This window comes from Hemicordylus capensis, chromosome 6, assembly GCF_027244095.1.
Source record: "Hemicordylus capensis ecotype Gifberg chromosome 6, rHemCap1.1.pri, whole genome shotgun sequence".
NCBI lineage: Eukaryota > Metazoa > Chordata > Lepidosauria > Squamata > Cordylidae > Hemicordylus > Hemicordylus capensis.
In genome coordinates this window covers 67,942,386-67,967,208 of record NC_069662.1, presented here as the reverse complement: position 1 = coordinate 67,967,208, position 24,823 = coordinate 67,942,386, and the positions used below count along the sequence as shown (strand labels likewise).

The window sequence follows — 24,823 nt, the reverse complement described above, 5'->3', positions numbered from 1 at the left end:
CCTAACTGCACCTCAGTCTTGCTCAGTGGCCAGGAGGGTTGGGAGTGGGACTCCTTGGTAAAGAGGGGATAGGGAGAAAGATAGTGGAAGAAAGATGGGGTGACGGGAAGGATGGCAGGCCAGGCTGCTTGGCTGACTGGCTGGCTGAGTTCAAGGAGCTGCAGGATGGTGATGACCTTCACCATCCTGTAAAATGGTGGAATGGGGCAGGCGGAGAATGGGGCCGCAGCAGGTGGGGGAGAAGCCTTAGAAGACTTTTTTTTGGCTCTCCCCTCACCTATATCGGGCAGCAGCAAATTGCTGAAAGGCATCATCTCATACTGTGTGGGAGGAGGCAATGGTAAACTCCTCCTGTAGTCTACCAAAGACAACCCAGCCACAGGGCCCTGTGGTCGCCAGGAGTCGACACTGACTCAATGGCACACCTTACTTTACCTCCCACTTTTCTCTGTTAACTGAGTGGTGGGTGCCTCTTTCCTTAAATTTCTACTTCACCCCCATCCCTAAGTAGACCAGTAGTCACTGGGTTCAGCATTGCTGTCATTTGCCAAATAGTAAGCTTGTCTTAAGGAACATAGGAAACTGCCATATACTGAGTCAGACAGTATTGTCTTCACAGACTGGCAGCGGCTTCTCCAAGGTTGCAGGCAGGAATCTCTCCCAGCCCTATCTTGGAGATGCCAGGGAGGGAACTTGAAACCTTCTGCTCTTCCCAGAGCGGCTCCATCCCCTGAGGGGAATATCTTGCAGTGCTCCCATTCAAGTCTCCCATTCATATGCAACCAGGGCAGACCCTGCTTAGCTATGGAGACAAGTCATGTTTGCTACCACAAGACCAGCTCTCCTCTCTTATGATGGGTCTTTCATAACCCCATCACTCTGTGGGGTGATTCCTCTCTCCTCTTGACAGTGGTGGACTGTGCAGAATCTGGCCAAGTCTGTATTGGTATAGAATAGAGAGCAGGTTTTGTCCACAGTGAGGCTATTCCCACAACTGCAGGAAAGCAGGCTAAGGGAGACCAGCCCGCTTTCCTGCTGTTTTGTGGTGCCATGGGAGTCACGTGGCTTCCGGCAGCAAACTCCACTAAATACTCCTTCCATTAAATGAGGTTAGCAGAGTGAGCATTCCACTAACCCCATTTACCCAATCATGAGATGCTGCGGCACAGCTACTCACGAGGAGTCGCTTGGCTCTAACAAACCTCCCGGCCTCGGTGGTATCCCCAGAATGCCCTGCACACTTGTATGGAGCGTTCTGGTCTATCTGAGGAGAGCTGGTCTTGTGGTAGCAAGCATGACTTGTCCCCTTAGCTAAGCAGGGTCCACCCTGGTTGCATATGAATGGGAGACTAGAAGTGTGAGCACTGCAATATATTCCCCTCAGGGGATGGAGCCGCTCTGGGAAGAGCAGAAGGTTCCAAGTTCCCTCCCTGGCTTCTCCAAGATAGGGCTGAGAGAGATTCCTGCCTGCAACCTTGAAGATGCCGCTGCCAGTCTGTGTAGAAAATACTGAGTTAGATGGACCTATGGTCCATCTAACCCTCTCTCAAGCCCTTGAGCCGGAGAGGCAAATCATTTTTGCCTACAGGTGGCAAAAAGCTTAATTCGCTCCTGCACATGCAGAAGCCTGAAAAACAGCAAAATTGGATCCTGGTCTGCATTCAAAAGTATGGGTTGGAATACTCTCCATGCATCTATGAAATTAGGAATTCACAGAAAGGAAATTCCCTTTTCTCCTTAGGCTAATGGAGGGAATTCTGGAATCTTCAGGTTGTAAGAGAGTATCTCTGGGTGGGATCCAAAATAAACCAAGGCTCATTTCACCTGAACATTCTGCTGAGCCCATCTCTATAGGCTGCATCAGCAGAGGAAACAACTGCTGTTCAGTAGTGCTTGGGGAAAGACATCCTTGCCCCCTTAAAGAATGGGCAATGACACCACCAGTGTGGCATATGCTAGGTTACTTAAGCCACCTGGAGACAGCTGCCACAGATGCCTTCTGAAAGGACACAGGCAGCCCTCAAACTTGCAGAAATGTAATCCTGTCCAAACAGAACTTAAGCACCCTACAGAAATCCAGTGTCCATTTTTAAGGGTGTACTGGATTCGGACAAAATGAGGGCAACAATTTCCTGTGACTTATGAAACAAAAAATTTACTTGAGAAGGAGGAATCAGGTCTCAGCACCACCATGTTCCTATGGAAAATACAAAGCTGTGGATCAGAAGACACAACTCAGATGTTCTTCAAGACATGGGGATAGCAGCCAGAAACATCACTGTGTAACACCTTGAGGTCACATTTTGGAAGTAGCTCAAAAGGAGCCCCCATGAGAGCCATTGGGATCCAATTCCATGAGGGAAAGCAATGAACCACAGGGGGCTTCAACTAGGCTGTCCCTAGATGAAGCACCAGACATGAGGGTGATTGGTTGCAAATGCATTCCCCTACAGCCCAAAACTGGAGTGCTCTACGTGCTGACTGAGAAAAGTGAACTCTTCTCCTGGTTCTCTACAAAGTTATGTTATCTAAGGCACATCAGTTTGATATCCCACAGGCCTCACTCCCTGGATGATGAGCAGCTTAAGGTGTCCAGATGTGGACACTCCTGGAGTGTATAGGTACACTCCCTGCATCCTGCGATCTGCCACCAAAATTTTGGCAAATGTTCTGGGAGTTCATGTCAAACCAAAGGGCAATGCTTTAAATACAAAGCATTGCCCTTTGGTTTGACATGAAATGTCTCTTCTTGTAGCAGAAGCAGAGAAACATCTAGTGCACAGGGCATATTGGAACGTGAAAGTACAACAGATCTGTCTCCCCCTTGATGATTCAAGCTACGATGGACTGTAAAATCTCTATCTTGAAGTGCTCTTTCTTCAGGAATTTTTTCACATTGCTATTCCTCTTGGGAACAAATTAAAAAAAATTAAGCCCTCAGGTGAAGTTGACATGCAGAAACTACTTCTATCAAAAGTCCAGCAAGTGGCAAATTGATAATGCTTGATTAGGTTAATTGATTTTTGAGAGACCACAAATTTGCTCATGGGAAGACAATAGAATTCCCGTGACTAACTACTGGAAATAGTGTACAGCATCCACTGGTCTGATGTGATCTATGCCCAAACTGAATCAGAGCAGATGACCCCACTATCACCTCCAGACTCTGATATTACCTGGCTTCATGTAGAGGACCATTTATTCGATCCCTCTGAGAGAGGAGACAAGGAAGAAGATTATTGTCTTTGTCCAATCCTCTTTGTTAAATCTGGGTTGGGACCAACTTGATTTGAAGTCTCATGTTGTGGGCTCTGGTTGTCTGTCTGGATTGTCAAAGAACAAAGCAGATTTTTTTTGGAACTATGCTCCTCTCCCTTTGCAGATGACACTGCTTACTTTTTATCTTTGATTTCTATAAGCACTAGGAACATAGGATGCTGAGTCAGACCATTGGTCTATGTAGCTCAGTATTGTCTTCACAGACTGGCAGTGGCTTCTCCAAGGTTGCAGGCAGGAATCTCTCTCAGCCCTATCTTGGAGATGCCAGGGAGGGAACTTGGAACCTTCTGCTCTTCCCAGAGCGGCTCCATCCCCTGAGGGGAATAACTTACAGTGCACACACTTCTAGTCTCCCATTCATATGCAACCAGGGTGGACCCTGCTTAGCTAAGGGGACAAGTCATGCTTGCTACAAGATCAGCTCTCTTCTCCTACTTCCAAAAGCTCCCCAAAGAGAGTACTGACAAGTTGAACTTGGGAACCTGGGTCAATATCCCAACTTCTCAGCCAAACATTGCACCTTGTCATAGTGTTGGCCACCATGACTCTGGCCCCACATTGGACCACATCCAGAGAGGAGTCTGCGAGGGGGACAGCTGAGCACAGTCTTTTTCAGCCCATTCTTCATCACCTTGGGGGGAGAATCCCAGAGGCAGTTCCTCAGCCCAAAATGGCCATTGAAAAGACCGTTGGTCACCAAAGCCCTAAAGCAGGAGTAGGCAACCTTGACTTTCCCGCTGTTGAACAACAACTCCCATCATCCCCAGTCAGAGTAAATTGTGATTGGGGATATGGAAGATGTAGTGCAACAGCAGCTGGAGTGCCAGGATTGCCTACCCCTGCCTTAAAGGCTGTGGCAGAAACCTCAAAGGACATACAAGGTGCTGCCTCTGCCTTTATCACATGCATCTCTGGGCCCCCCTTCTCCAGAATGAGCACAAAGAAAGTTGTCAGTGCAGCAATGGCATTGACAAATGAATTTTCTAAAAGATCCATAATGCTAGAGGGAAGAGAGTACAATTTGTTAGCCAGCTAGTGGACATGTCTTTGACAGATTGACCACTCTGACCTCAAAACACTGACAAACAATTCTGGAAAGGGAACTGGAAGGGGATTAGTAGGACCTTGAGGAACAGTGGCTTCAGTCCTTCTTAACAGTTGGGTGGCCACTTCCTCCTCTGGTCTGCCTGTGCTTTGGGGAAGCTGTAAGATGTGACATACCTTTGCAAATGATGTGGGAAATATATCCACCTGAAACAGCCTGTACTTTGATATGGCAAACTGTTTCACATTCTCCTCAGAAAATCCCTTCTTAACACATCAGACATGTCAGAAACATCCAACACATCTGTTTGGAATAGAATAATAGGATCCCCTTCAAAGAGCACCAAGCTGAGGGGTATAGAGTTATGGGGCTGGGGGGGGGGCTGGGTTACTCCTGGCCACAGTTCTGCTGCCTCCGCTGATGGGAAGGGCTTCAGTTGCGGGGAGATGGAGAAACAGAGGAAGGGAAACCGGAAAACATAGATAAACTGGAATTCAAGGAGGAACTGTTGGATCAGGATCACTTACCCCTCTTGTGCTTGCGTTCCTTCCTGCCCCGGAAGAGTGCCCATGCTGTCTCTTTTAAAATATATGGGGCTTATGAGATAATTTTGACCTCAATCTGCTATGAGACCTATTCTCTTTATTGTGAGCAATGGCTCCCTTTTCTTCCTTGGAGACCAGGGACTGTACCCATTGTATGAACTGAAGGTATCCCTGAGGTTTGGACAGGGGAAGGGAAGAGATGGCAATGGATTACTCACCAAGCAGTTACGTTCCTGCATTTGGCACCAAAACATTTATTTGTAGGGTTAGTGATGGAGTGCCTTCTCCCAGTGAGGTCTGATGCTCCCCTTCCAACATGCACAACACATTCATGCTGTGCCAAGGTTTCCTACCTGTCCTAGACAGAGGGGAGGGAGTATGGATGCAAAGAGCCCAATTGGTTTCCAACAATGCTCCATGGAACTGCTACATCCACTGCTTCAGGGCCTTGCCAGGAAGAAGCAATAATGAGCTAGTCACAAGTTGGCAGCAAACCCCAAGAAAAAAAAGAATGTAGAAACAGGCCTGAATGCTAAAGACCTCTGATATAGCATTCACTCAGGCACTTTATCAGGCAAGCTTGGTCTTTCAAAAGCTTCTAGTGAGCTTTCCAGCAACTTCCAAGGCAGGACCAATCTGGGAGGATAGGGCAGCCCCTTCCGCTGGAGAGCAAAAGCTGTTGACCCTGTCTTCTGTTCTAGGAGGGAGGAACCATCTCAGAAGTTCCAGAATGCTCTTCATGAGTTTAGGGAGAAGTGGTATTAAACTTTCACATACTTGAATTAGCATGTTTGCTATAAAAGAGCATCAGCTACCCACTAGAATGCAGCATTTTCCTAACAGATGAAATGGCCTCAATTTTATTGTTCTAGTTCTAAGGTTATAATTTTACAATAAGGTTTTGGAGTCTTCTCACCTGCAAATGTACTTGTAACATGGGGAGTGGTCCATGAACACACAATAAAGAGGCCTATAGGGCAGATCAGCCTGCATTCATCTCCCCTCAATATTTCTCCCCCCCCACCATAGAACTTGCTACAATAATATTCTAACATGGGCAGCAATCCTCCTAGCTGACCTTACTAGATTAATTCTCAATTTGAGCAAATGCTATGAATTAATGCTCTGCCCCAATGAATATAGCATGCTGCATAATCATTAGGGATGTGCACAAATCAATGTTTTAAATTCAATTTGTGCCCGAATTGAATCACCCCTGATTTATTTTTTGTCCAAAACTGTCCCCACCCCCAATCACCCCAGATTTGATTTGGATTTGATTCAACAACAACAAATATTTATATACTGCTTTTCAACAAGTTTCTAAAGCGGTTTACATAGAGAAATAATAAATAAAAAAAATAAGATGGCTCCCTATCCTCAAAGGGCTCACAATCTAAAAAGAAACATAGATAGACACTAGCCAGCAACAGTCACTGGAAGTACGGGGGTTGATAGGGCCAGTTGCTCTCCCCTTGCTAAATAAAGAGAATCACCACGTTTAAAAGGTGCCTCTTTGCCCAGTTAGCAGATTTGATTCAGATTGATTCGGATGACGTCTAAAGGCTCTAGGGGCACCCAATTTGGGTGGTGGGTAGGTCCGCATTGGTGTCACCTATCCCCAGCTTTCATTCTTTTTAAAAGCTAAGCTATAGCCTTTGCAGAAGCAGAATTATAGAGGGAAATGTGTGGTCACTATTTTTCAAGTGTTTGGATTCTTTGGTTATAATAATTTTCCTCATAATGAATCCCTATGAGGATTCATTGCACACCTTCATTTCTTCTGTTCATTTTGATTGTCATTGGACAGTGCCAACTGTCAACTGCAAGGCAGTGGGGTACTGTTTATTTTTTAGGAATTTTTGAAGTGTTTAGATTCGTTGGTGTCTTCATTACACACCTTCAGTTTTTCTGTTAATTTTGACCCCACTGTCTTGCAAGTGGGGGTGGGGAATTAGTGGCATCCCATGTGCCAACTACCCCCCACCCCACCCCACAAGCCACTGAGTACTCAGTTTATATTTTAGGAATTTTTGAGGTGTTTAGACTCTTTGGTGATAATGAATCCTCATAGGGATTCATTATCAGGAAAGGTTATTAGACACCAAAGACTTGAAAAAATTCTAAACGAAAAAATTCCTAGAACATAAACTGAGTAGTACCCCACTGCCTTGGAAGTAGGAGGGGGGTGTAGTTGGCACATGGCAGTTGACAGTTGGCACTGTCCAAAGACAGTCAAAATGAATAGAAGAAATGAAAGTGTGTAATGAATCCTCATAGAGATTCATTGAGGAAAAGTTATTATACACCAAAGAATCCAAACAATTGAAAAATAGTGACCACAAATTTTGCTCCATAATTCCACTTCTACAAGGGTTAGAGCTTAGCTTTAAATATATATATATATATATATATATATATATATATATATATATATATATATAAAAATGAAAGCTGAGGGTCTGAGGGAATTAATAGGAGGAATCCAAATCTTGAATCAATTTGAATTGAATCCGGTGTGATTAGATTTGGACCCAAATCTAGCCAATGGTCCACAAGGGCAATTTGTTCTGTCTCCAAATCACCCGAATCAGCTAGATTCAGGTACTAATCGATTTGCACATCCCTAATAATCACGTCTTTATATTGGTACTTTTAAGCATTTTCAAATTTTAGCCATGGTTAACCGGAAATGAGTACAAATTTAGTCTTGCATAATTGTTCCACTGCAACCACTTGAGGATTTTCCTTACTGGCAGCTGTGTTTAAAGCTGTATAAATATCTGCTTGTTCTCTAGGAGGAGATTTGCCTACTGAAGTTGTAGAAAAAGGCTATTGTGCAAGCAGACGGTCCTTCAACAAATAAAAACCAAGTCTCTGAGAAGATGATACCATCAAATTAAAATGCTGAATCATACTGTATTTTAAAATTAATTTAAATATGGAGATTTAAGTCATTCAAGGTCTGTTTTAATATAATTTGTATCTATGTTCAAAGATTTTCAGTTACATTATATTAAAATTTTACTTTTTTGGAGAAAGGACACAATCACTGTCAAGTTTTAAACAACGCTGCACAAGTCATCAGATCAATTTCCATATTTTTGCCCATTTGCTACTGAAGTGCAGGTTCCTATAGACTGTGTCCAGTAAAGCGCACACAACAAAACCCTAAAAAGTAGAAACAATTTTCTAGTGGGAGAAGAGTCTAATCACAGTCCATAGAAAAGGTAATTACAATAATCACTCTCTTTAACATAATAATATACTGATGCTGCCTCTTACAAACATAGTACCTGTTTCACCACTTTTCTGTAAAATAGTAAACAAAGCAACATTTAACATTTCTTATAAATCAGAACACTTCAGTGCTAAGTATACAAAAATAGTATCAATCAACACAACCAACTCCTCATTCTGATAGCACAGCTGAATGTCAATCGTCAGTATAGACATCCCCTGCAAATGGAAGATGCACTTGACTTCCTGTGACATTGGGGAGTCTTGACAAGTCAGGAAGGCTCTGGATGCGTGACTTTAGTTCTTTCCGAACCTGAGAAACTCTGGCTAACTTGTGCTTGTATTCCTGTAAGACAAGAAAAACTTTTAAGAATATCTTCTACATCTGTTCGATTTTCTTGTGTAGTAACAGGTATGGGGAACTGAACAAGAACTTCTTCATGGCTGCTGTGCAGATCATCATAAGGAATGCATAGGCCATAGAAACTTCCAGAGCTTTCTCCAAGAACTACAAGATACTTTCCCTGTACCCTGAAGTATAAATCTTGTCTCTCCATGCAGAGGGGAAGGATGAGACCCTCCCACTCAGTTCACTGCAGAGTAAACATCTCACAACCTCTTGTGCATTTCCTGTCAGGAGAGTTCCCCCTACCCTTTTCTCTTCAGTGAGTCAAATTTGTTGTTCAATTTATTCTGTGTCTCAGAACACAAACCTTATCTTAGTGCAAGTACTGGCTGACACAGTAGCACTAACAAGAAAGGTTGTTTATTGAATAAGAGTTACTGGGTTCCTACTTTCATTTTTATCTCACTTCTTTCCCTAAGGTCAGCAAATGCATTCTCATACTATATATTAAATATAGTTTTAAAAGTAACATAATTTTATTGTCTAGATAAACCCTGATTAACATGAACAGGATAATTTGTTTCATGAGTATATTTGCTGATGAAAGCAATAGAGTTTGTAAAAGATGCACATATGCCACTATCCCAAAGTTGCTAATTTTCAAAATGGTTTGAAATTGATAGTACTGAGTATCATGTTTTTGCTAGAAAAAAATATTATAAACAGTCAGGTGTCATCTTCATAGATGGGATATAATTGCATTGTTTTGTAGCCTGGTTTTTTTAAAAAATTGTATCAGAATCAGAATCAAGCTTTATTACAGTCAGAGACCAGCATAAAATTACACATTAAATGAAAGTAATACTGGAGAAAAGTTACATGTTGATAAAAGTGATTGCAAATATGATGATAGGCTATTGTGAAAAGGCTAAAATTTAAAATAATTACAATTTAAAAAGAAACAAGCTACTAAGAAACTAAAACCGCTAAACATACTTTTCCATAATAAAATGCACAGAAAAGATAGAAGGGGAATTTAAATAGTAGTAAGTAGTAATATAGCTGAAAATGATTTCATATGTGGTAAAAAGCTAGAATTAAAATTAAGAATGGTTAAAACTATAACAGTTGCCATAAGTTGGACTATTACTGAAAATGGTAAAGTTACACGGAATTACAGTAAATGGTAAAATACACTAAAATACACTAAATGGTGAAGTTACACTGCATTAATCTAATAAAATGTTATGCATTGCCATGGTGAAATTAATATGATACGAAGAATATGGAGGCGAGTGTTATCAGGACTCAGATCGGGGGAGCCCATCAGCTATCATCTTGAGCTGGATGCCAATCGCAGCTGTACAGAACTTGGCAACGATCTTTGTGGTGTGGGGGTTAGAGTCAGAGAGCAGCAAATGAATATAGAAGTGATTCGTACGCCCCAGAAGCTTGTTCAGCAGTGGTGAAATAAAGGCGGTACGAATGTCTCTGTAGAACAGGCAGTATAGAAGGACATGCTCAGTGGTTTCAATTTGCTCTGAGCTGCTGGGGCATAATTGCTCTGCGTATCTTTCTGTATCAACCCTCTATTACTGCTCTGCGTATCCGCTCTGCGTATACATATCCGCTCTGCTCTGCGTATCTTTCTGCGTATCCGCTCTGCATATCTTTCTGTATCAACCCTCTATTACTGCTGAGAGGAGGCCATGGTTTGGGGCTTTTTTAATTGTATGAATACTGAGCAATTAAACAGATTATGAACAGGGTTGCTAACCTTTTTGCTAGCCCTGTTCTTATGTCTTTAATACCAATCTGACATGGAGAAATGAAGCAGGCAAAGCCTTTCCTGGCATGGATGTAAAAGCTTCAACTGCGGAGTTTCTGCTTGTCATAATGATGTTAAAAGCACAGAATCAGGGCCTCTAGTAACATCATGAGATAAAGTAGAGAAGTAGGACCAGTGGCTGGTCCTAACAAGCTGGGGGAGCCAAATGAGGTGCAGCTGTCTATGCTTCCTGGCAGCCCATTTGTGCCTGAAGCATGGCTCCCTTTAACATGAGGTCGGATGGGAGATACAAGTGCAGTCAGGCTGCCAGGAACCAGAGGCAGCTACACCTTGTTTGGCGACCCACCCCTGGCTTGTTAGGACCAGCTGCTGCAGCAGCAATGTGATATCAATAATCTCTTGACTTCAATACCGGAGTGCTTTGCCCTTGATCCTGTGAACACTTAGTAACAAAGCTAATTTATGAATGCTAGCAGGTATGATGTATTTGTTTAACGCTTCTCATATTAATAAAGAATATTTATAAATAACGCTTCTCATATAAATAAATAATATTTCAAGTTAGTTTAGAATATGTTAGAACAGTGAAATGAGAAGATGCTAAATTGAAACTGATTTAGAAAAACTCCTTTAAAAGCTAAAGCTTCCAGTGAAATAACATCCTGGATTTTTAATTTCCTGCAGCACCTGAGATGGAAGTCTGGGGGCAGCTTTTTGAGAACACAGGTAAAAACTGCTGTCAGGTTTTTGAACAACAGATGACTAACACAGCTATAGGAAACCAGGATCTAACCAAGGATAGGAAATTGGCAGCCCACTAGTGACTTCCAGCTCCACCCTGTTGTTGCTTTTTGTTTTTTGCTTTCCTGTGCCTCTGCTCCTCAAACTGGAGAAGTGTCTTCTTGAAACCCTGCCACTTCACATACATTACATACCAAGGCAGGTAATGATTTGAACAAATTGAGAAGGAACATCCACTTCTTCTGGCAAGGCCAAACTCTTCCTGGCAGCAGTGGAGCTCGTGCCCAAACTTCCAAATCAAGTATCTTTTGACTCTAAATCCTGCAAGACATCCCTACAGATTGCCATAATGTTTCAGAAGTTAATGATGCTGTGAAATATTGCTAAACTAACAGTGCTAGTCTATTTATGTTTATTCAGGAGTAACTCTCACCAAGTCACTTACCCCATGCATAGGATTGCAACTGTAGCCCCTTAGGGTCAAAATAGACATTATCTTTAAAAACATGAGTGAGGCTAGCATGCTTATTTTTTATTTAGTAAATAGCAGCCAGATCAGGCCCGAAGCAGATTAGGGTCATGTAATGTGGAGGGCGGGGTTTAATCTATCATAGTCCCAGTCTGGATTCTCCCAAACACACAGCTTTTATTTGTTCTGGAAGTTTTTCACCCCTAGCTTTCAGTTTGCATATTTATTTATTTATTTTTATTTATTTATTTATTTTACATTTTTATATCCTGCTCTTCATCCAAGGAGCCCAGAGCAGTGTACTACATATTTGGGTTTCTCCTCATATCAACCCTGTAAAGAAGGTTAGGCTGAGAGAGAAGTGACTGGCCCAGAGTTACCCAGCTAGTTTCATGGCTGAATGGGGATTTGAACTCGGGTCTCCCCGGTCCTAGTCCAGCACTCTAGCCACTATACCACACTGGATATCCTCTGGAATGGAGGTGCACATTCACATATCCGCCACATTTACCCTGAAGTCCCTGCAAGCTAATAGGGATCACTTCACACACTTCAGGTCTTTCTTCGCGTTAGAGTGTAGCCTGATTTATATGGTGGTAAAAAAATCCATTTTTTGCATCAGGTTTTTTGGGCAACTTCAGACTTGCAGTAAAGCTCTCATTGGTGCCAATGGGAGTTTCCATTTCCCCAGGACAAATAGCAGCTGTGGAGAGTCCAAACTGGGACCATGGTGGGGGCACAGGGTTAAAACCCACTTTCCCCTCACTCCAATCCAGCTGCTATTGAATGAACAAAAAGAAGCACAATTACCTACAATTAGGCATTTAAATTAATGTCTAGTTTGACCCCTTAGCCAGAAAACATTGCCTCCAATACTAGCAAAAAGTATTATATTTTGTCTATCTGAGTATACGATAAACTCAGAGTTAACATATTATAACCTCAGATGCATTTAAAAATAAAATAGAGTCTCATTGGTATATTATCATAATGAGAATGGATTTAGCTAAGAACTTCATACAACCATAGTGTGGGAAGGATTGTGCTATACTCTCAATCAACAACAATAAAAAAGTTCCAGCTTTCCATAATGGCTCTAATTCAGATATCTATTCAGATTGCTGCAGCTTGTTCACCTGCTGTTGTTGCAGTGGAGCATCTCCCGGCCACACTCATGGTCAGCTGACAGCAACCACCCATTGTGGGGAAGGGGAGAAACACTAGTTTCCTCATCCCAGCTAGGCAATTTGCACTATTTATGCCAGCAACAGAATCTGTTCAGAAGTATACATCTATTTACTTTTAGCTTTATCTCCTAGGAAAGGGATTTAAATAAAAGTATCCTTTCAAAAGATTGTCTAACACAAATAAGATACTACTCTTCAGTTCATTTAAAACAATTTTTTTTGTTAAAATCTTACATCAATGCTATTATACGCCAGCCAAATTAAAAATTACCCATTCTATCAATTTATTTATTTTCCAATGCTAGATTGAAATGCAATGCAAATACGTGCATTGCACCAAATAACGTGGTGTATTGTACAGCATGCCTTGTGGTACAGTGTTAAAACTAAATCTGACTGGCAATGGTGAAAAATATATAGTTGATTATTGGACATAAAACGTCCTTTACTATCAAAAGTAATTGTGTTACTTAAAAGGTTATGTAAATAAGAAACATCATACTGTAGTATAGAATCTTCTCAAAGCAGCTAAAATGATGGTGGCTGAAAAATGAAAATAAATAAATTTTCCAGGGCAATTAGAATACTTAAAGCATCGGATATTATGTACATAAATACACAGATATTTTATATTTGAATAAGAAAAAGCAGATTGTAGAGACAGTGTGTGATAGACGTCTGACCAGCTGTGTTGTCTTCTGAAATAATCTGAGGCAAGAAAAATACATGATCATGTCCTACTTTTGTACATTTGTAGCAAGTTTTGTTGTGTGTTTCTTCTGCTTTGGTAATTCTCTACATCAGTGGTTCCCAAACTTTTTAAAGCTTGTTTTTCTTTTCCAGACCTTCAATTCAGGTACTCCAGAGAGAGATTCAGAGAGAAAGATTCTCTCTCTTAAATGCTACAGTTACGGGACAGGCTATTAGTCACTGGCTCACATCCACACTAAATTGCACATAAGCAGTCTTATTGAAATTGATGGGCAAACCTTATTTGTCCCATTAATTTAAATCAGAATACTCAGTGCTAAAATTTAAACTAACACTCCGTGCTAATTTTTGGAAACCTGTCAATAAAACTGAGTGGGAGGGGAGGTATGCTGAGCCAGCCAACCAGGAGCAGTGGAGGAGGCTCTTTACCCTCTTCCTTCCCGTTCTGCAGTGGAAACATTGCTGAGGATGTTTCAGATCCAAGTTGGCGATCCTTAGATGAAGAACAATTAGCATGGCTGCAGAATGGGAAAACAGAAGGGCTCTGAGTACTCCCTGGTAGACCTTCAAGTATCCCTAGAGATTCTAGTACCCCCTATTGGGAACCCATGCTCTATATGAACACACTGTAAAGATATTTCGAGTACAAACAATTAAATATTTCAGAAGCAACTTTTATACTTTTATGCCCAACCTGAGTATGTATGTGGGCTAGCCATGTTGTAGGCCAAAGTCAGGATGGCTGATCTGTATAAGGTGGGGCACACAAATTTCCCTCATCATTTTTAAGAGGAGGAAGGAGCCTGATACAGTTACAGAAAAAAAGGTGGGAAGAAACAGCACAGTGGAGAGGGAGGGAAGGGGAAAGAATGGTAACGTGTGGTGACCCTAATTATGCCAATCTATAGGTGTACTGTAGCAAAAAAAACCACAACTCTTTCTAAATCAGAGCAGCTGAACTGCAGCATAAAATTCACTCAAACTGCCCCCCTCCAGCTCAAGGAAAAAAGTTGGATTCAATTCAAGCAGAAACACAAACACAAACATGCACGCACACATGCACCTAGGTAATTTTGGAGCCTGGATGTAAAGGCCTTTTGACCCCTCCCCTCGGCCGCAAGATAAAATATCACATACCCCCACCGACACACACACATGTAGTGGGGTGGGGAATCTCCAGGAATAGCTTCAGCCAGACCTGGCCACCTTCTGCTGCTGAGCCCAAGGGAGGAAACAAAAGGTAAACAAAATGCAACCCTGGAGCCAAGTGCCAAATCCAGAAGGAACTTACTAGATGAGGATGAAAAATCACTGCAGAAACAGCAGCAGCAGCAAGCAGGGGAGAGACTAAATTTGCAGGCAAGCCAGGAAGCCTCTGGCTTGGCCCATGCTCTAGTCATTCTCCTCCTCTCCTCCATCATACTTCCTCCTCCTCTCTTCTACTCTCTACCCCACATGAGTTCCACTATCCCCCTGCTGCATTCTTCTTCCCCTCGCTGCTGCTTTGGGGATCTGCTGCTCCCACGAGTTGTGCAAGCAACCCTGGCAGATGCTTGCAAACAATCCTACTTATAGGAAGCAGAGAAGCTTTGCATGGGGCAGGAGGCACTTTCAACTCTTTCTCCGCTTGGAGAGATTCAAGGCTGCTGTGAAGGTAGATGGTCCCAGGCTGCCGCAGGCAGGCCCACACTCAGCCCTTAGTGCCCCTGCTGCTCACAAGTGGAGTTCAAGTGGGCAGGTCCTGCCCTCAACACAGTTGTGCATTGTGCGGCAGCCCAGTGGAGCCCAGCGGTGGGTGGTGGCATGGCCACCCCCGGCAAGACATTGGGGGGGCCCACCAGGTGTGGAGGACCAGACTTCTGCCAGAAGTCCAGTTTAAACAACTCTGCATGCAGGCACATGTGCGTGCGTGTGTGCGTGCATGCGTGCGCGCGCGCGCGCGCGCACACACACACACACACACACACACACACACACACACACACACACACTTCCCCCCTTTGCAAAACACCTTGGTTTGTTTCAGGTATACTGCACCACACCAGAAAAATCCCTGACCAACTGCTGCCAAGAAATATCAGAAGCAGTGCTTGTAGTTTGGGGTGGTGGTTCATTTAGCCTCTAGTAAGAGCATGTTTTATTTATCCATCAGTCAGTTTCTGGCTAATCAAAGCCAGTATTTCCCTCCAAGGCAAGCTTCTTCCCAGCCTCCTCTAGTTCCTGGGAAGTAAGTGGCCAGTGTTTCTCTCCAAACAGGCACTGTTACAGAGTGTGTTTTCAGACATACTTAAGGACTTTTGATGAACAGTTAACTTGTTCAATAGAATGGACTGAGAGGAGACATGACTTGTTACCTTTAATTAACAAGTTAACAAGAGAGAAACAAGGGGGGCAAGAGAAAGAGAGGCTGCATTCGCATGTAACACAAAACTGCAGTTAAATAGTGCAGAGATTGGAACTGCAGTTTTGAGGCAAAAGCAACCGGAGGTTTGCCTCAGCAAACTCCAGTTTGAACCTTTGGCTTATATTAAGTTTTGCTGCTCCAACCTGAGGTTTGGCAGTGGCAGTATTGCCTCCAAACACGGATGCCACCATAACCACGGTTTTGTGCTGCTTTTGGAACAGTAAGAACAGAGACTCGCCCAGACTCACTGTAATAATAGAGACTCGTAACAGAGACTCGCTGCTTTTTGAACCGTAACAATAGAGACTCACCCAGGAACGTGGTAGCTCTATACATGTTGCGGCTCTCTGCAAAAGCGCCACACCCCCACCATCCTCCTTGCTCTGTCCAATTCTGCCCGGCAACAGTGATACCATGGCCACACATTCAGAGTATTTAAAGGGAGACGTCCCTTTCAGGTTTTGCCAGCTTGCTACCGCTTCTTAGGGAAACTGGGAACAAATATAGGAGAGAAAGACGGGAACAAGTGGGGAAGCAGTCCTACCCGCCACTGCACATGTCACACCATTTCAGCCACACAGGTGACCATCTATGCTAAAACACAGGTGCACACAACACAGTGCTGCACAGTAATAAAACACTGCACCCCAACAGACTACCCTCTTTGAGATCACAGTGCCCCAATGAAGTTGGGCAAGGAGGTCTGTCCCTTACACAATGATGCCTGTTTCTGGACAACATATGCTGCTGAGCCCCAACGTAGGCGGCCAGACATAGGAAAGTTGGTACCTGCACAAAAGGTGTGCACCTGCTGCAATTCCCATTGTCAGAGTCCTGGGTAGATGGAAGGTGGTAGCCATGGGGTGCCAATGCACCCACAGCTAGGGCACTTTTCTCTGGATGCTGCACGGAAGATTCTGTTGGTATTAGAAGCTGGGGGCACAGCTCGCCACTGTGCTCTCCCTACAGCATATTAAAATTAATTTTGTGCAGTCAAATGGCCTCCTGGTATATGTGAGATGGCATAATTCCTGCATGCTGATACTATGGGGGTGCACATTGAACTTTAAAGACCCACTCGTGGGCCCATTCTACATATGAGAGTAGCTTGGCAGGGGCGTTAAGACCATGAGGGCGGAGGAGGCCTCCATCAACCCACTGCGGCACCTCCTATTGTCCTTGCTTTGCAGTTGCCTCACAATCTGGGGAAAGTTATTTATTAACTTCAGCACCAGCAGAGATAGTAAGTTGAGAGGCTTGGTACACAAGAGGAACCTTGTCCTGCTTCAAGAATAGGGCAGAGATGTAGAGCCAAGGGACCTCCAAGGTTACCCTTTGGCACTCTCCCCGCACAAACCCATACACACCTTGTTCCTCCCTATGAGCACTCAATGAATCTGTCATCAATGCCCACTCTAGTTGTCTTTGGCTGTATCTATTGCCCTGTGGCTGCCCCTTGGTATAAAGTGCTTTACTTCCCTATCAGGGCCTGTCTGCAGTAGATAAATTTTATGAGGCCTTGATAGCATGTCCCTGCACATGGCCCGCTCCTGCTGTGCATGCACTTTCCTGGCCACACCCACGTGTGTCCAGTCCTACATAAGCGTGTACGCATGGCCCCTTCCATACACCTGCTCAGATTCCCAATCATGTGACCACAGGAGTTTGGTAGCCCATGACCCAGGGGTGTAGCTAGGGGAGAGGGGGCCCATGTTTGCCCCTCCCCCTGGTGGCCCCTCAGAGTGAGGGAGATAATGAAGAAAATAGGGAAGGGTGGAGCTTAGGGCACCTCAAGAGCTGGGGCCCCCGGGTTCTTTGAACTAATCCGCACAATTATAGCTACACCCCTGCACCTCTTGGGATGCCCAGATGCTTTGGTGCTCCCAACAGCCATGCAGTCCTAGCCCTCTTCTGCTGCCACACCATCAACTGATGGCACCAACACCACCAATGCCATGGGGAGCAGAAGCTGGGAATGCTTTGAGAAAAGCCCATGCCAAGCTTTGGATGGATGTGGAGACTGGGGTGTTTAGTGGAATTGTGTGCAGGCTCATCTCCAGAACCAGTTACACAATGAGGCCACCTATGGCTGCATCTCCCAGCAGATGTCCCTCCGCAGATACCAGCGCATTGCCAACCAGTGCAAGGAGAGACTGCAGTACCTCAAAAAGAAATGTAAAGAGGTGACCTTGCACAGCAAGCTCTCTGGTGTGGAGCCCAGGACAACATGCTGGCATCCATCCTACAGGACAGGGAGAACATCACCCCAAGGGCAACAGCAGGGACTGGCTACCCAGTACCAGGGAGGAGACCAAGGGCTAGCCAGATGGCCACCAATGCTACTGTCCAGAGGGTAAGCAGGCACGTTCAACATTCAGCCACCACAACCACTGCTCCTACAGCACTGGCCACCACCTCAACTGCCCCTGCACAAACAAACGCTACTTCCATGGACCCCGTTCATCCATCCCAACTTTTTCTTCTCTGGCAGTCAAGGTCCCTAGCTGCTCCTGGGTCCTGGAGTGACTGCACGCCACCCCTTCTTTCAGGACTGCATCCTCCTCTGCCCAGCCTGGTGGTCTACTGACAACAACTGCAGTGCCTTTCCAGCGCTCCATGCCTGCGACACTCTCCAGGGTGCCAGAGGTGGCTGCAAGCTCCATTTCCCCAGGGCCCTCACATGCACCAACTACTGCCCCACAGCACACACGTATGCCAAGGCCTGGGAAAACCTCGAAGGAAAGCAGGGTAATGGAGATCCCATGCTGGTGCGGTTCATGGATGAAGCTGGACAGTCCCTACAATCAGGTCTGTATGCCATCAACTCTGCTGATGACAACGATGAAACCCAGATAGGGGACCTGCACCTACTGATCCCATCCCACCTCTTCAACGAGGACAGCTAGGTCTCCCTGCAGGAGCAGGAGCTCCTGCATGGTATAGGACTTGGAACTGGCAGCCCCCAGTACCAAGGCCTACATACTGACGTTTCTGAGGCACTCATCAGGTTCTTGGCAAGCTGGTGGTGGTTCACACACCTCCTGTTGCATAGTTGGGCCACATGCTCTGCATTGGTCAGTGGCCTGCACAGGGCAGGATCTGGCTGGTCCACTGGCACAACAGGTCTTGCAAGTACTTCCTCCAATGCTGCAGGGAGGGGGTATGGAAAGGGAAAATAGCAGATCTAACTTTGGACCAGTGCAGGGCATGTGGCCCAATGATGCAACAAGAGGTGTGTGAACCACCACCAGCTTGCCAAGAACCTGATCATGCAGTATGCTTATTGCTCACAAGCCACCTACTTGTTGCTGCCATAAAATGGACCAAAGAGAGAGGAAAGGCACGAGGAAGACAGGCGGGTCTTGCAAGATGCCACAGCTCAGACAGTGTGGGCCTATGAACAGGTGTCTGAGCACACAGTGCATGTCTACGAAGAGGTCTCAGACTGCATTGTGAGGGAAGTGGTGGGTGCTATGGAGTGGCCTGCTGCAGCAGCTGAGAGGAGGATTGAGCGGCACACTGCCTACTTAGAACACATAAAGGTAAAGTATGTCGTCAAGTCCATTTCGGCTCCTGGTGCCCACAGAGCCCTGTGGTTGTCTTTGGTAGAATACAGGAGGGGTTTACCATTGCCTACTCCTGCGCAGTATGAGATGATGCCTTTCAGCATCTTCCTCTATCGCTGCTGCCCAATATAGTAGCATTGGGGATTCAAGCAGGCTACCTTCTGCTTGTTAGTCAAGCATTTCCCCGCTGCGCCACAGCTGACTCTATATCTAGAATCACCAACCAGCTGCCACCCTTTCCCACACAACAGCTGCTCTACCAACTTCAGCTGCTGATGCCAGCAGCCTACCTGCCTGCACCTTCCAAGCCACTTTAGCATTTCAAGGTGTGCAGGGACAGTTCTTTGTTGCCCTGCTGGGAGCACCCACAGGCCTGGATACCCCCTGCTCCACTGCAAGGAACCTTTAGGGTTCCGCAGGGTGGGCCTTTGCCATCCACACCCAAGACAGCCAGCCTTAAGACTTCCCCATGTGGGTCCACATAGAGGGCCAGTCAGCCGTGGGCATGTCTGGGCAGCAAGCCAGCACCCCGTGCATGCTGAGCATATTGCCCCGTGCCAGCCCCACAACAGCAGACACCCCAGGATCCCAGGCAACTGGGAGAAGAGCCTTCTGGTGCAGCCCCACAGTGGCCACCATGAAAGGCCCCAAGCAAGACAAGGTTCTTCCACCATATGACACCCCAAACCAGGAGCCTGATTGCAAAGGGGGTCCAAGTGCACATCCAGAAATGCACTGCTCCCACCTGCTCAAAAAAAGGGCACATGCAATGGAATGGTGCAAACCTACACTCATGCTTGGGCTGCACAGAGGCAAAGACTGGGGAGACTGGAGGTGATGCTCATGCGCAAGTCACTGGTCCTGCACATAGGCTTGCCACTCAACCATAATCTGTGTGCTCTTGCACAGGTGGATACCACTTAGTGAGCATTGCTGCATCCCACCTTGCTTTGCAGTATGTTTAGAAGGCACTTATAGGAACTTTAGACCCCACAAAAAACACAGGTTTGCTCTTGCTTCCTGTCAAGGTTGCACACACTCCCCTGGCAAGGAGGGAATTAATTGGCTTGGATATTTGGCTGTGTGGGAAAGAGGGGGACCACAGACATTCCAACATAGCTGGGTTGGATTCCTCAAAGAACCTAGGTGAGTGTGCAGGAAGTCGCCCAAATTGGGCCATGTCCACGAGCCTAAAGGGCATGAAGTGGGAGGAGGGCTGGCACCACAAAAAGCTGGCCGAAACCATGCCTCGGACAGGGCACAAAGAATGGAAGTTCCCTCCCTTTCTGGAACATTGCCTTTTGGCTACTGTGTGAGGTAGGTGGGTGGGCAGTCCTGCCCACTACCAACCCCCTGGATGCCCCAAGCGGGCGGCATGTGCAATTTGAGCTCCCATATGGGCATGCACTATCACCCAACCTCTCTGCCAGCAAGAGAGGAATAGTTTTGCTATGGTGGGCACAGCACCCAGCATCGCAGTCCACAGCACAATGGAGATGGTCCTGAGAACCAAGGAGGAGGAAGCAAGGCACTGAGCCCAGCAAAGAAGGTGCTTGCTGTGGGCATTAGGGGCCCATGGGAGCAGCAGGTGCCCATGATGAGGCAGAAAGATCCTTTGTGTCTCCAGGAGATTCGACGGGCTGATTGTGTGCAATCAAATCATCAAAACAGCCCAGAGACGTGCGGCAGCCCTCTCCGCTGCTTCCCACGTCCTACAGGAAGACTGGACAATGAAAAGGAGCTGGGTGCTGCCAAGGTACAACACCTGGAGATCTATGGAGGACATGGTTGAGTGGGATAATGAGCATTTCCAGGGCAGCTTCAGGATGTCTTGTGGGGCCTTTGACTTTCTGGCAAGCAAGATGGAGCCCATGCTCCACCAGCAGGACACTATGATGCGCCGTGAGGTACTAGCACGCAAGCGGCTCACCATAACAGTTTACAAGCTGGCCTCAAATTGCAACTGCCTGGCACTGAGCAACCTATTTGTGGCTGGCTGGCACATCGACTGTCTGCAAGATAGTCAAGGAAATGGTGAACCGGCTGGTGGAAATGTTCCTGGAGGATGTGATCCGTGTGGGCGATGTAGGGATTCCTGCAGAAGGGATTACTGAGCATCACTGGGTGGCTAGACACCCCCATGGAGATTTTAGCACCCCCAACACCACAACGAGTACTACAGGAAGAAGTACTAATACACAATGACCCTGCAAAGATAAGACTTTACAGGGCAGTTCATGGGCATCTACGCCAGGGTGTTGGGTAGAAGCCATGACATGACAATTTTCTGGCCTCTCCACTTGCCTCAAAGCTGTGCGCTGGTACCTGGATAAACCCATGGAGGTGGGTGGGTGATGAGTGAAGCTGGTGATATTAGAGGACCAGGGATACAGCCTCCAGGAATGGATGGTCACCAAGAGGTGACCATGGATACTGCACACCCAGAGGTGCCATGGAGAAGAACTTCAACTTCAGGCACAGCAGCATGAGAATCGTGGCTGAGCAGGTGTCGGGGGTGGGGTGGTGGTGAAGGCCCGGTGGCATCCCCTCTACACCTTGCTGGATGTTGAGGAGGATCTAGTGCCAAAGGTGATTGAGGCCTGCTGCATTCTGCACAACATATGTTAGTCCAGGGGAGACATCCAGCCTGAAAAGCACATGGACCTGCCCACACATCCAGAGGATGAGAGCAGTGGCAGAGGGGTGCTCACTGGTGACGAGGATACTGTGCCAGCAGATCCCCATGAGGATTGTTGGCAGCAGCAGGGAGTGTTGGCAGCAGCAGGCTCCGCTCATGAGGATTGTTGGCAGCAGCAGGGAGTGTGCCTTTGCAAGACACACCTGGGAGCATCTCCCTCTGGTTCATCGCCAAGGCGGTCAGTTGCGTGGTGCTGGAAGAGTGCGCTGCTCTTAAACTCAGTGATGGTAGCACATGGCCATTGCTCACAGCTATGGCATAAGCAGGATCAGAGATTGGAAACACCTGTCCCCGCCACACAAATTAAAAGGCTGCCAGTGTATTGATATTTTTAAAAGTTGAAGTCTTTAATGTACCTGTGTGTTTTTCCCAAAATGCAAATACACTGTTTTCCCCTAAGACCTGGCCAGTGGTGCGATGGGCGATGTGTGGTTTAGGTGGTTGGATGCAGCAGGGGAGGACATAGAACCCCCCATCCCACACCACAACGCCTACTGAATGGATGGCGCTGAGGGCACATGGTGCACGTAGAGCTTGCTTTTAATGAACCAGATGTGTCAATCCATGGATCCTTAGGATCAGAAACCGGAGGGTGAGGAGGGAGGGGAAGTTGGCAAGCATGGAGAGGAGAATGGCAAGTAGGCTCCCCCCACAAACACCACCCGCATCCAGTTGAATGGCTAGGGGTTTAAAGAATAAAGCATATCCTTGACAACTGGTCCCTCCCCAACCCCCCCCCATGTGGATGCACCCCCTACAGTCCTGTCTATCAAAGAATTAGTGCACAATTCAATGCTCTGCTGCAGATTTATAGCAAGGAATACAGTGAGGAATGGGTCATCAGTCCAATGAAGCTGGCCAGCAAAGCCAGAACAGCCAGAGTGCAATTGACATGCCCCCTTGGGGATAGTGGCCAATGGTGGCCACCTGGATGGCGTACTGATGCACTGCCCTCAGTCAGATGACATGAGCGGCAGGCGGCTGCTTGGGATATGGCCTTGGTGGCCAAGGAGGAAAGGGCACACAGCCCTGACTGCCAAACTTTCAAACATTCATGGTTTGAAAAATTCTTGGGTTTGAAAAAAACCGCAGATTCATCAACCTCCAGTTTTGCTTTATGTGCAAATGCAGCCAGTGTGTGATAGCTAAACAGACAGATTTGGAACAGAGATCAAAGAAAGAAAATAATCAGTCTGTTGCTTCAGATGCTTTGTTCAAACTACTAATTCTTGGGCAGGCGGAAAGGCTGCCTTTTAGCTTCTGCACAGACTTTTGTGTACAAGTAGAACACAATCACACACATGCTTAGTGGATAACACATCTAACTTACAAGAGAAAGAAGCTTGTTAATTTCTTGGATCAGCTATAGAATAAAATGCTCTTCACATAGAGATTCAGGCAAAGGTTGGGAGAATAGCTTAAGTGATCCAAGATAAGACAGAGAAAAAAGTGGCTTGTCACAGCCCAAAGGGATACTTGTCCTAAATTTGTTGAGCTGACTCTTTGTGGTCAGTAAGATGAAGCTGGATAATGGGGGGAAGTGAGTGTAGCTACCTTTCTGTTCAAAATTCTGTTCTTTCTTCACCTTTCTGTTCAAAATTCACCCTAGGAGGTACTAACTACTCCTGGAATGGCTGTTAATGTTTCTGACCAAACAAACTGGGCATATTTGAATAGGGAATGTCTTAGGACATCCCTGGATAGCGAATTCAGACTAAACATTCGATGGGGGGCGGAATCTTGTTAGACTGGATATTTACCTGATCAGGATATTTAGCACACCCCGGCTCCTGAGAGATTATGTATCTTGGAATCCTATTTCCTGGAGATGCTGGATATTTTAATTTACATTAAAGATTGGAAACTCTCTCTGCCCAAGCTGTGAAGGGGAGAAAAAAACTGCCATGCACCCTGTTGCTCAGACAATTTCTAGTTGCCCCTGATTTGAGCTTGGAAGGTTTTTTTTTTTTTGGGGGGGGGGGGAATTTAAAGGATTTATCAATACTAAAGATTTATCAATAATACTGTTAAAGGCAGATCAATAATAATGTTAAACAATAATGTCTAACCAGACTGCCAGTCCACGAGCCTGTTTGATTTGAACCACCCCTCTGCATTGATGGTTGAACTGTGTTGGACTGGTATAGAACAGGTTCAAATCGATTCGAGGGGCATGCTTGTAAAGGAGGATCCGGGGAGGATTACTCTTTACAAGCAAAGGGGACCTTTACAAGCAAACCCTGCCTTCAGAATACTTCTAATGGTGGCCAGTGAGAGGGCACATTACCACCAGTGCCGGCAGTGGCTTCTCTCAACTCTGGACCGGGTCAAGAGCAGCCAGATTCCAGCCTCCGTGCACGCATGGAGGACATTTGCATGATGACGTAAATTTGCATAATGACACAATTGGCCTCTTTGCATGCTCAGAAGTCATGCAAATGGCCTCCACGCATGCATGGAGGGTGGAACCGTGCCACACTGGAGTGCCAGACCTGGTTCAGAGTTAAAAGGAGCTGCTGCTGCCGCCACCGTTAAGGTGCCCTCTCACCACCACAGCCAACAGAAATATTTTAAAGGCAGGGTTTCTCCCTTTGCTTGAACCCCCTCAAACTGCTGAACTGATTCCATTTGAACCGGGATCGGTTTGGTTCAAACTCCGGACAACTCCCCTTGGAGGGGGGGGGTCCAATTTGAGTTAAAAATGCTCAAACCTACCCAGTTAGAACTGGGTTAGAATAGAACCGGTTCCACACATCCCTAGATATTGCCCAGTGTATCTTGATTTCAGTAAAACATCTGAAAA

At 45.8% G+C, this 24,823-nt stretch overlaps 1 protein-coding gene across 7 annotated transcripts in view; it reads right to left on the bottom strand.

Annotated features, from left to right (window-relative positions):
* Positions 1–7,823: 7,823 nt before the first annotated feature.
* The window catches only part of RPRD1A (regulation of nuclear pre-mRNA domain containing 1A), an 80,580-nt gene continuing 63,580 nt past the window's right edge, over positions 7,824–24,823 (bottom strand). For all 7 annotated transcript variants that reach the window (XM_053261722.1, XM_053261715.1, XM_053261716.1 and 4 more), the window contains one exon: positions 7,824–8,455. In XM_053261722.1, coding sequence (XP_053117697.1) covers positions 8,306–8,455 — 150 coding nt within the window. In that variant the 3' untranslated portion in view covers positions 7,824–8,305. The remainder of the gene's footprint in view (positions 8,456–24,823) is intronic.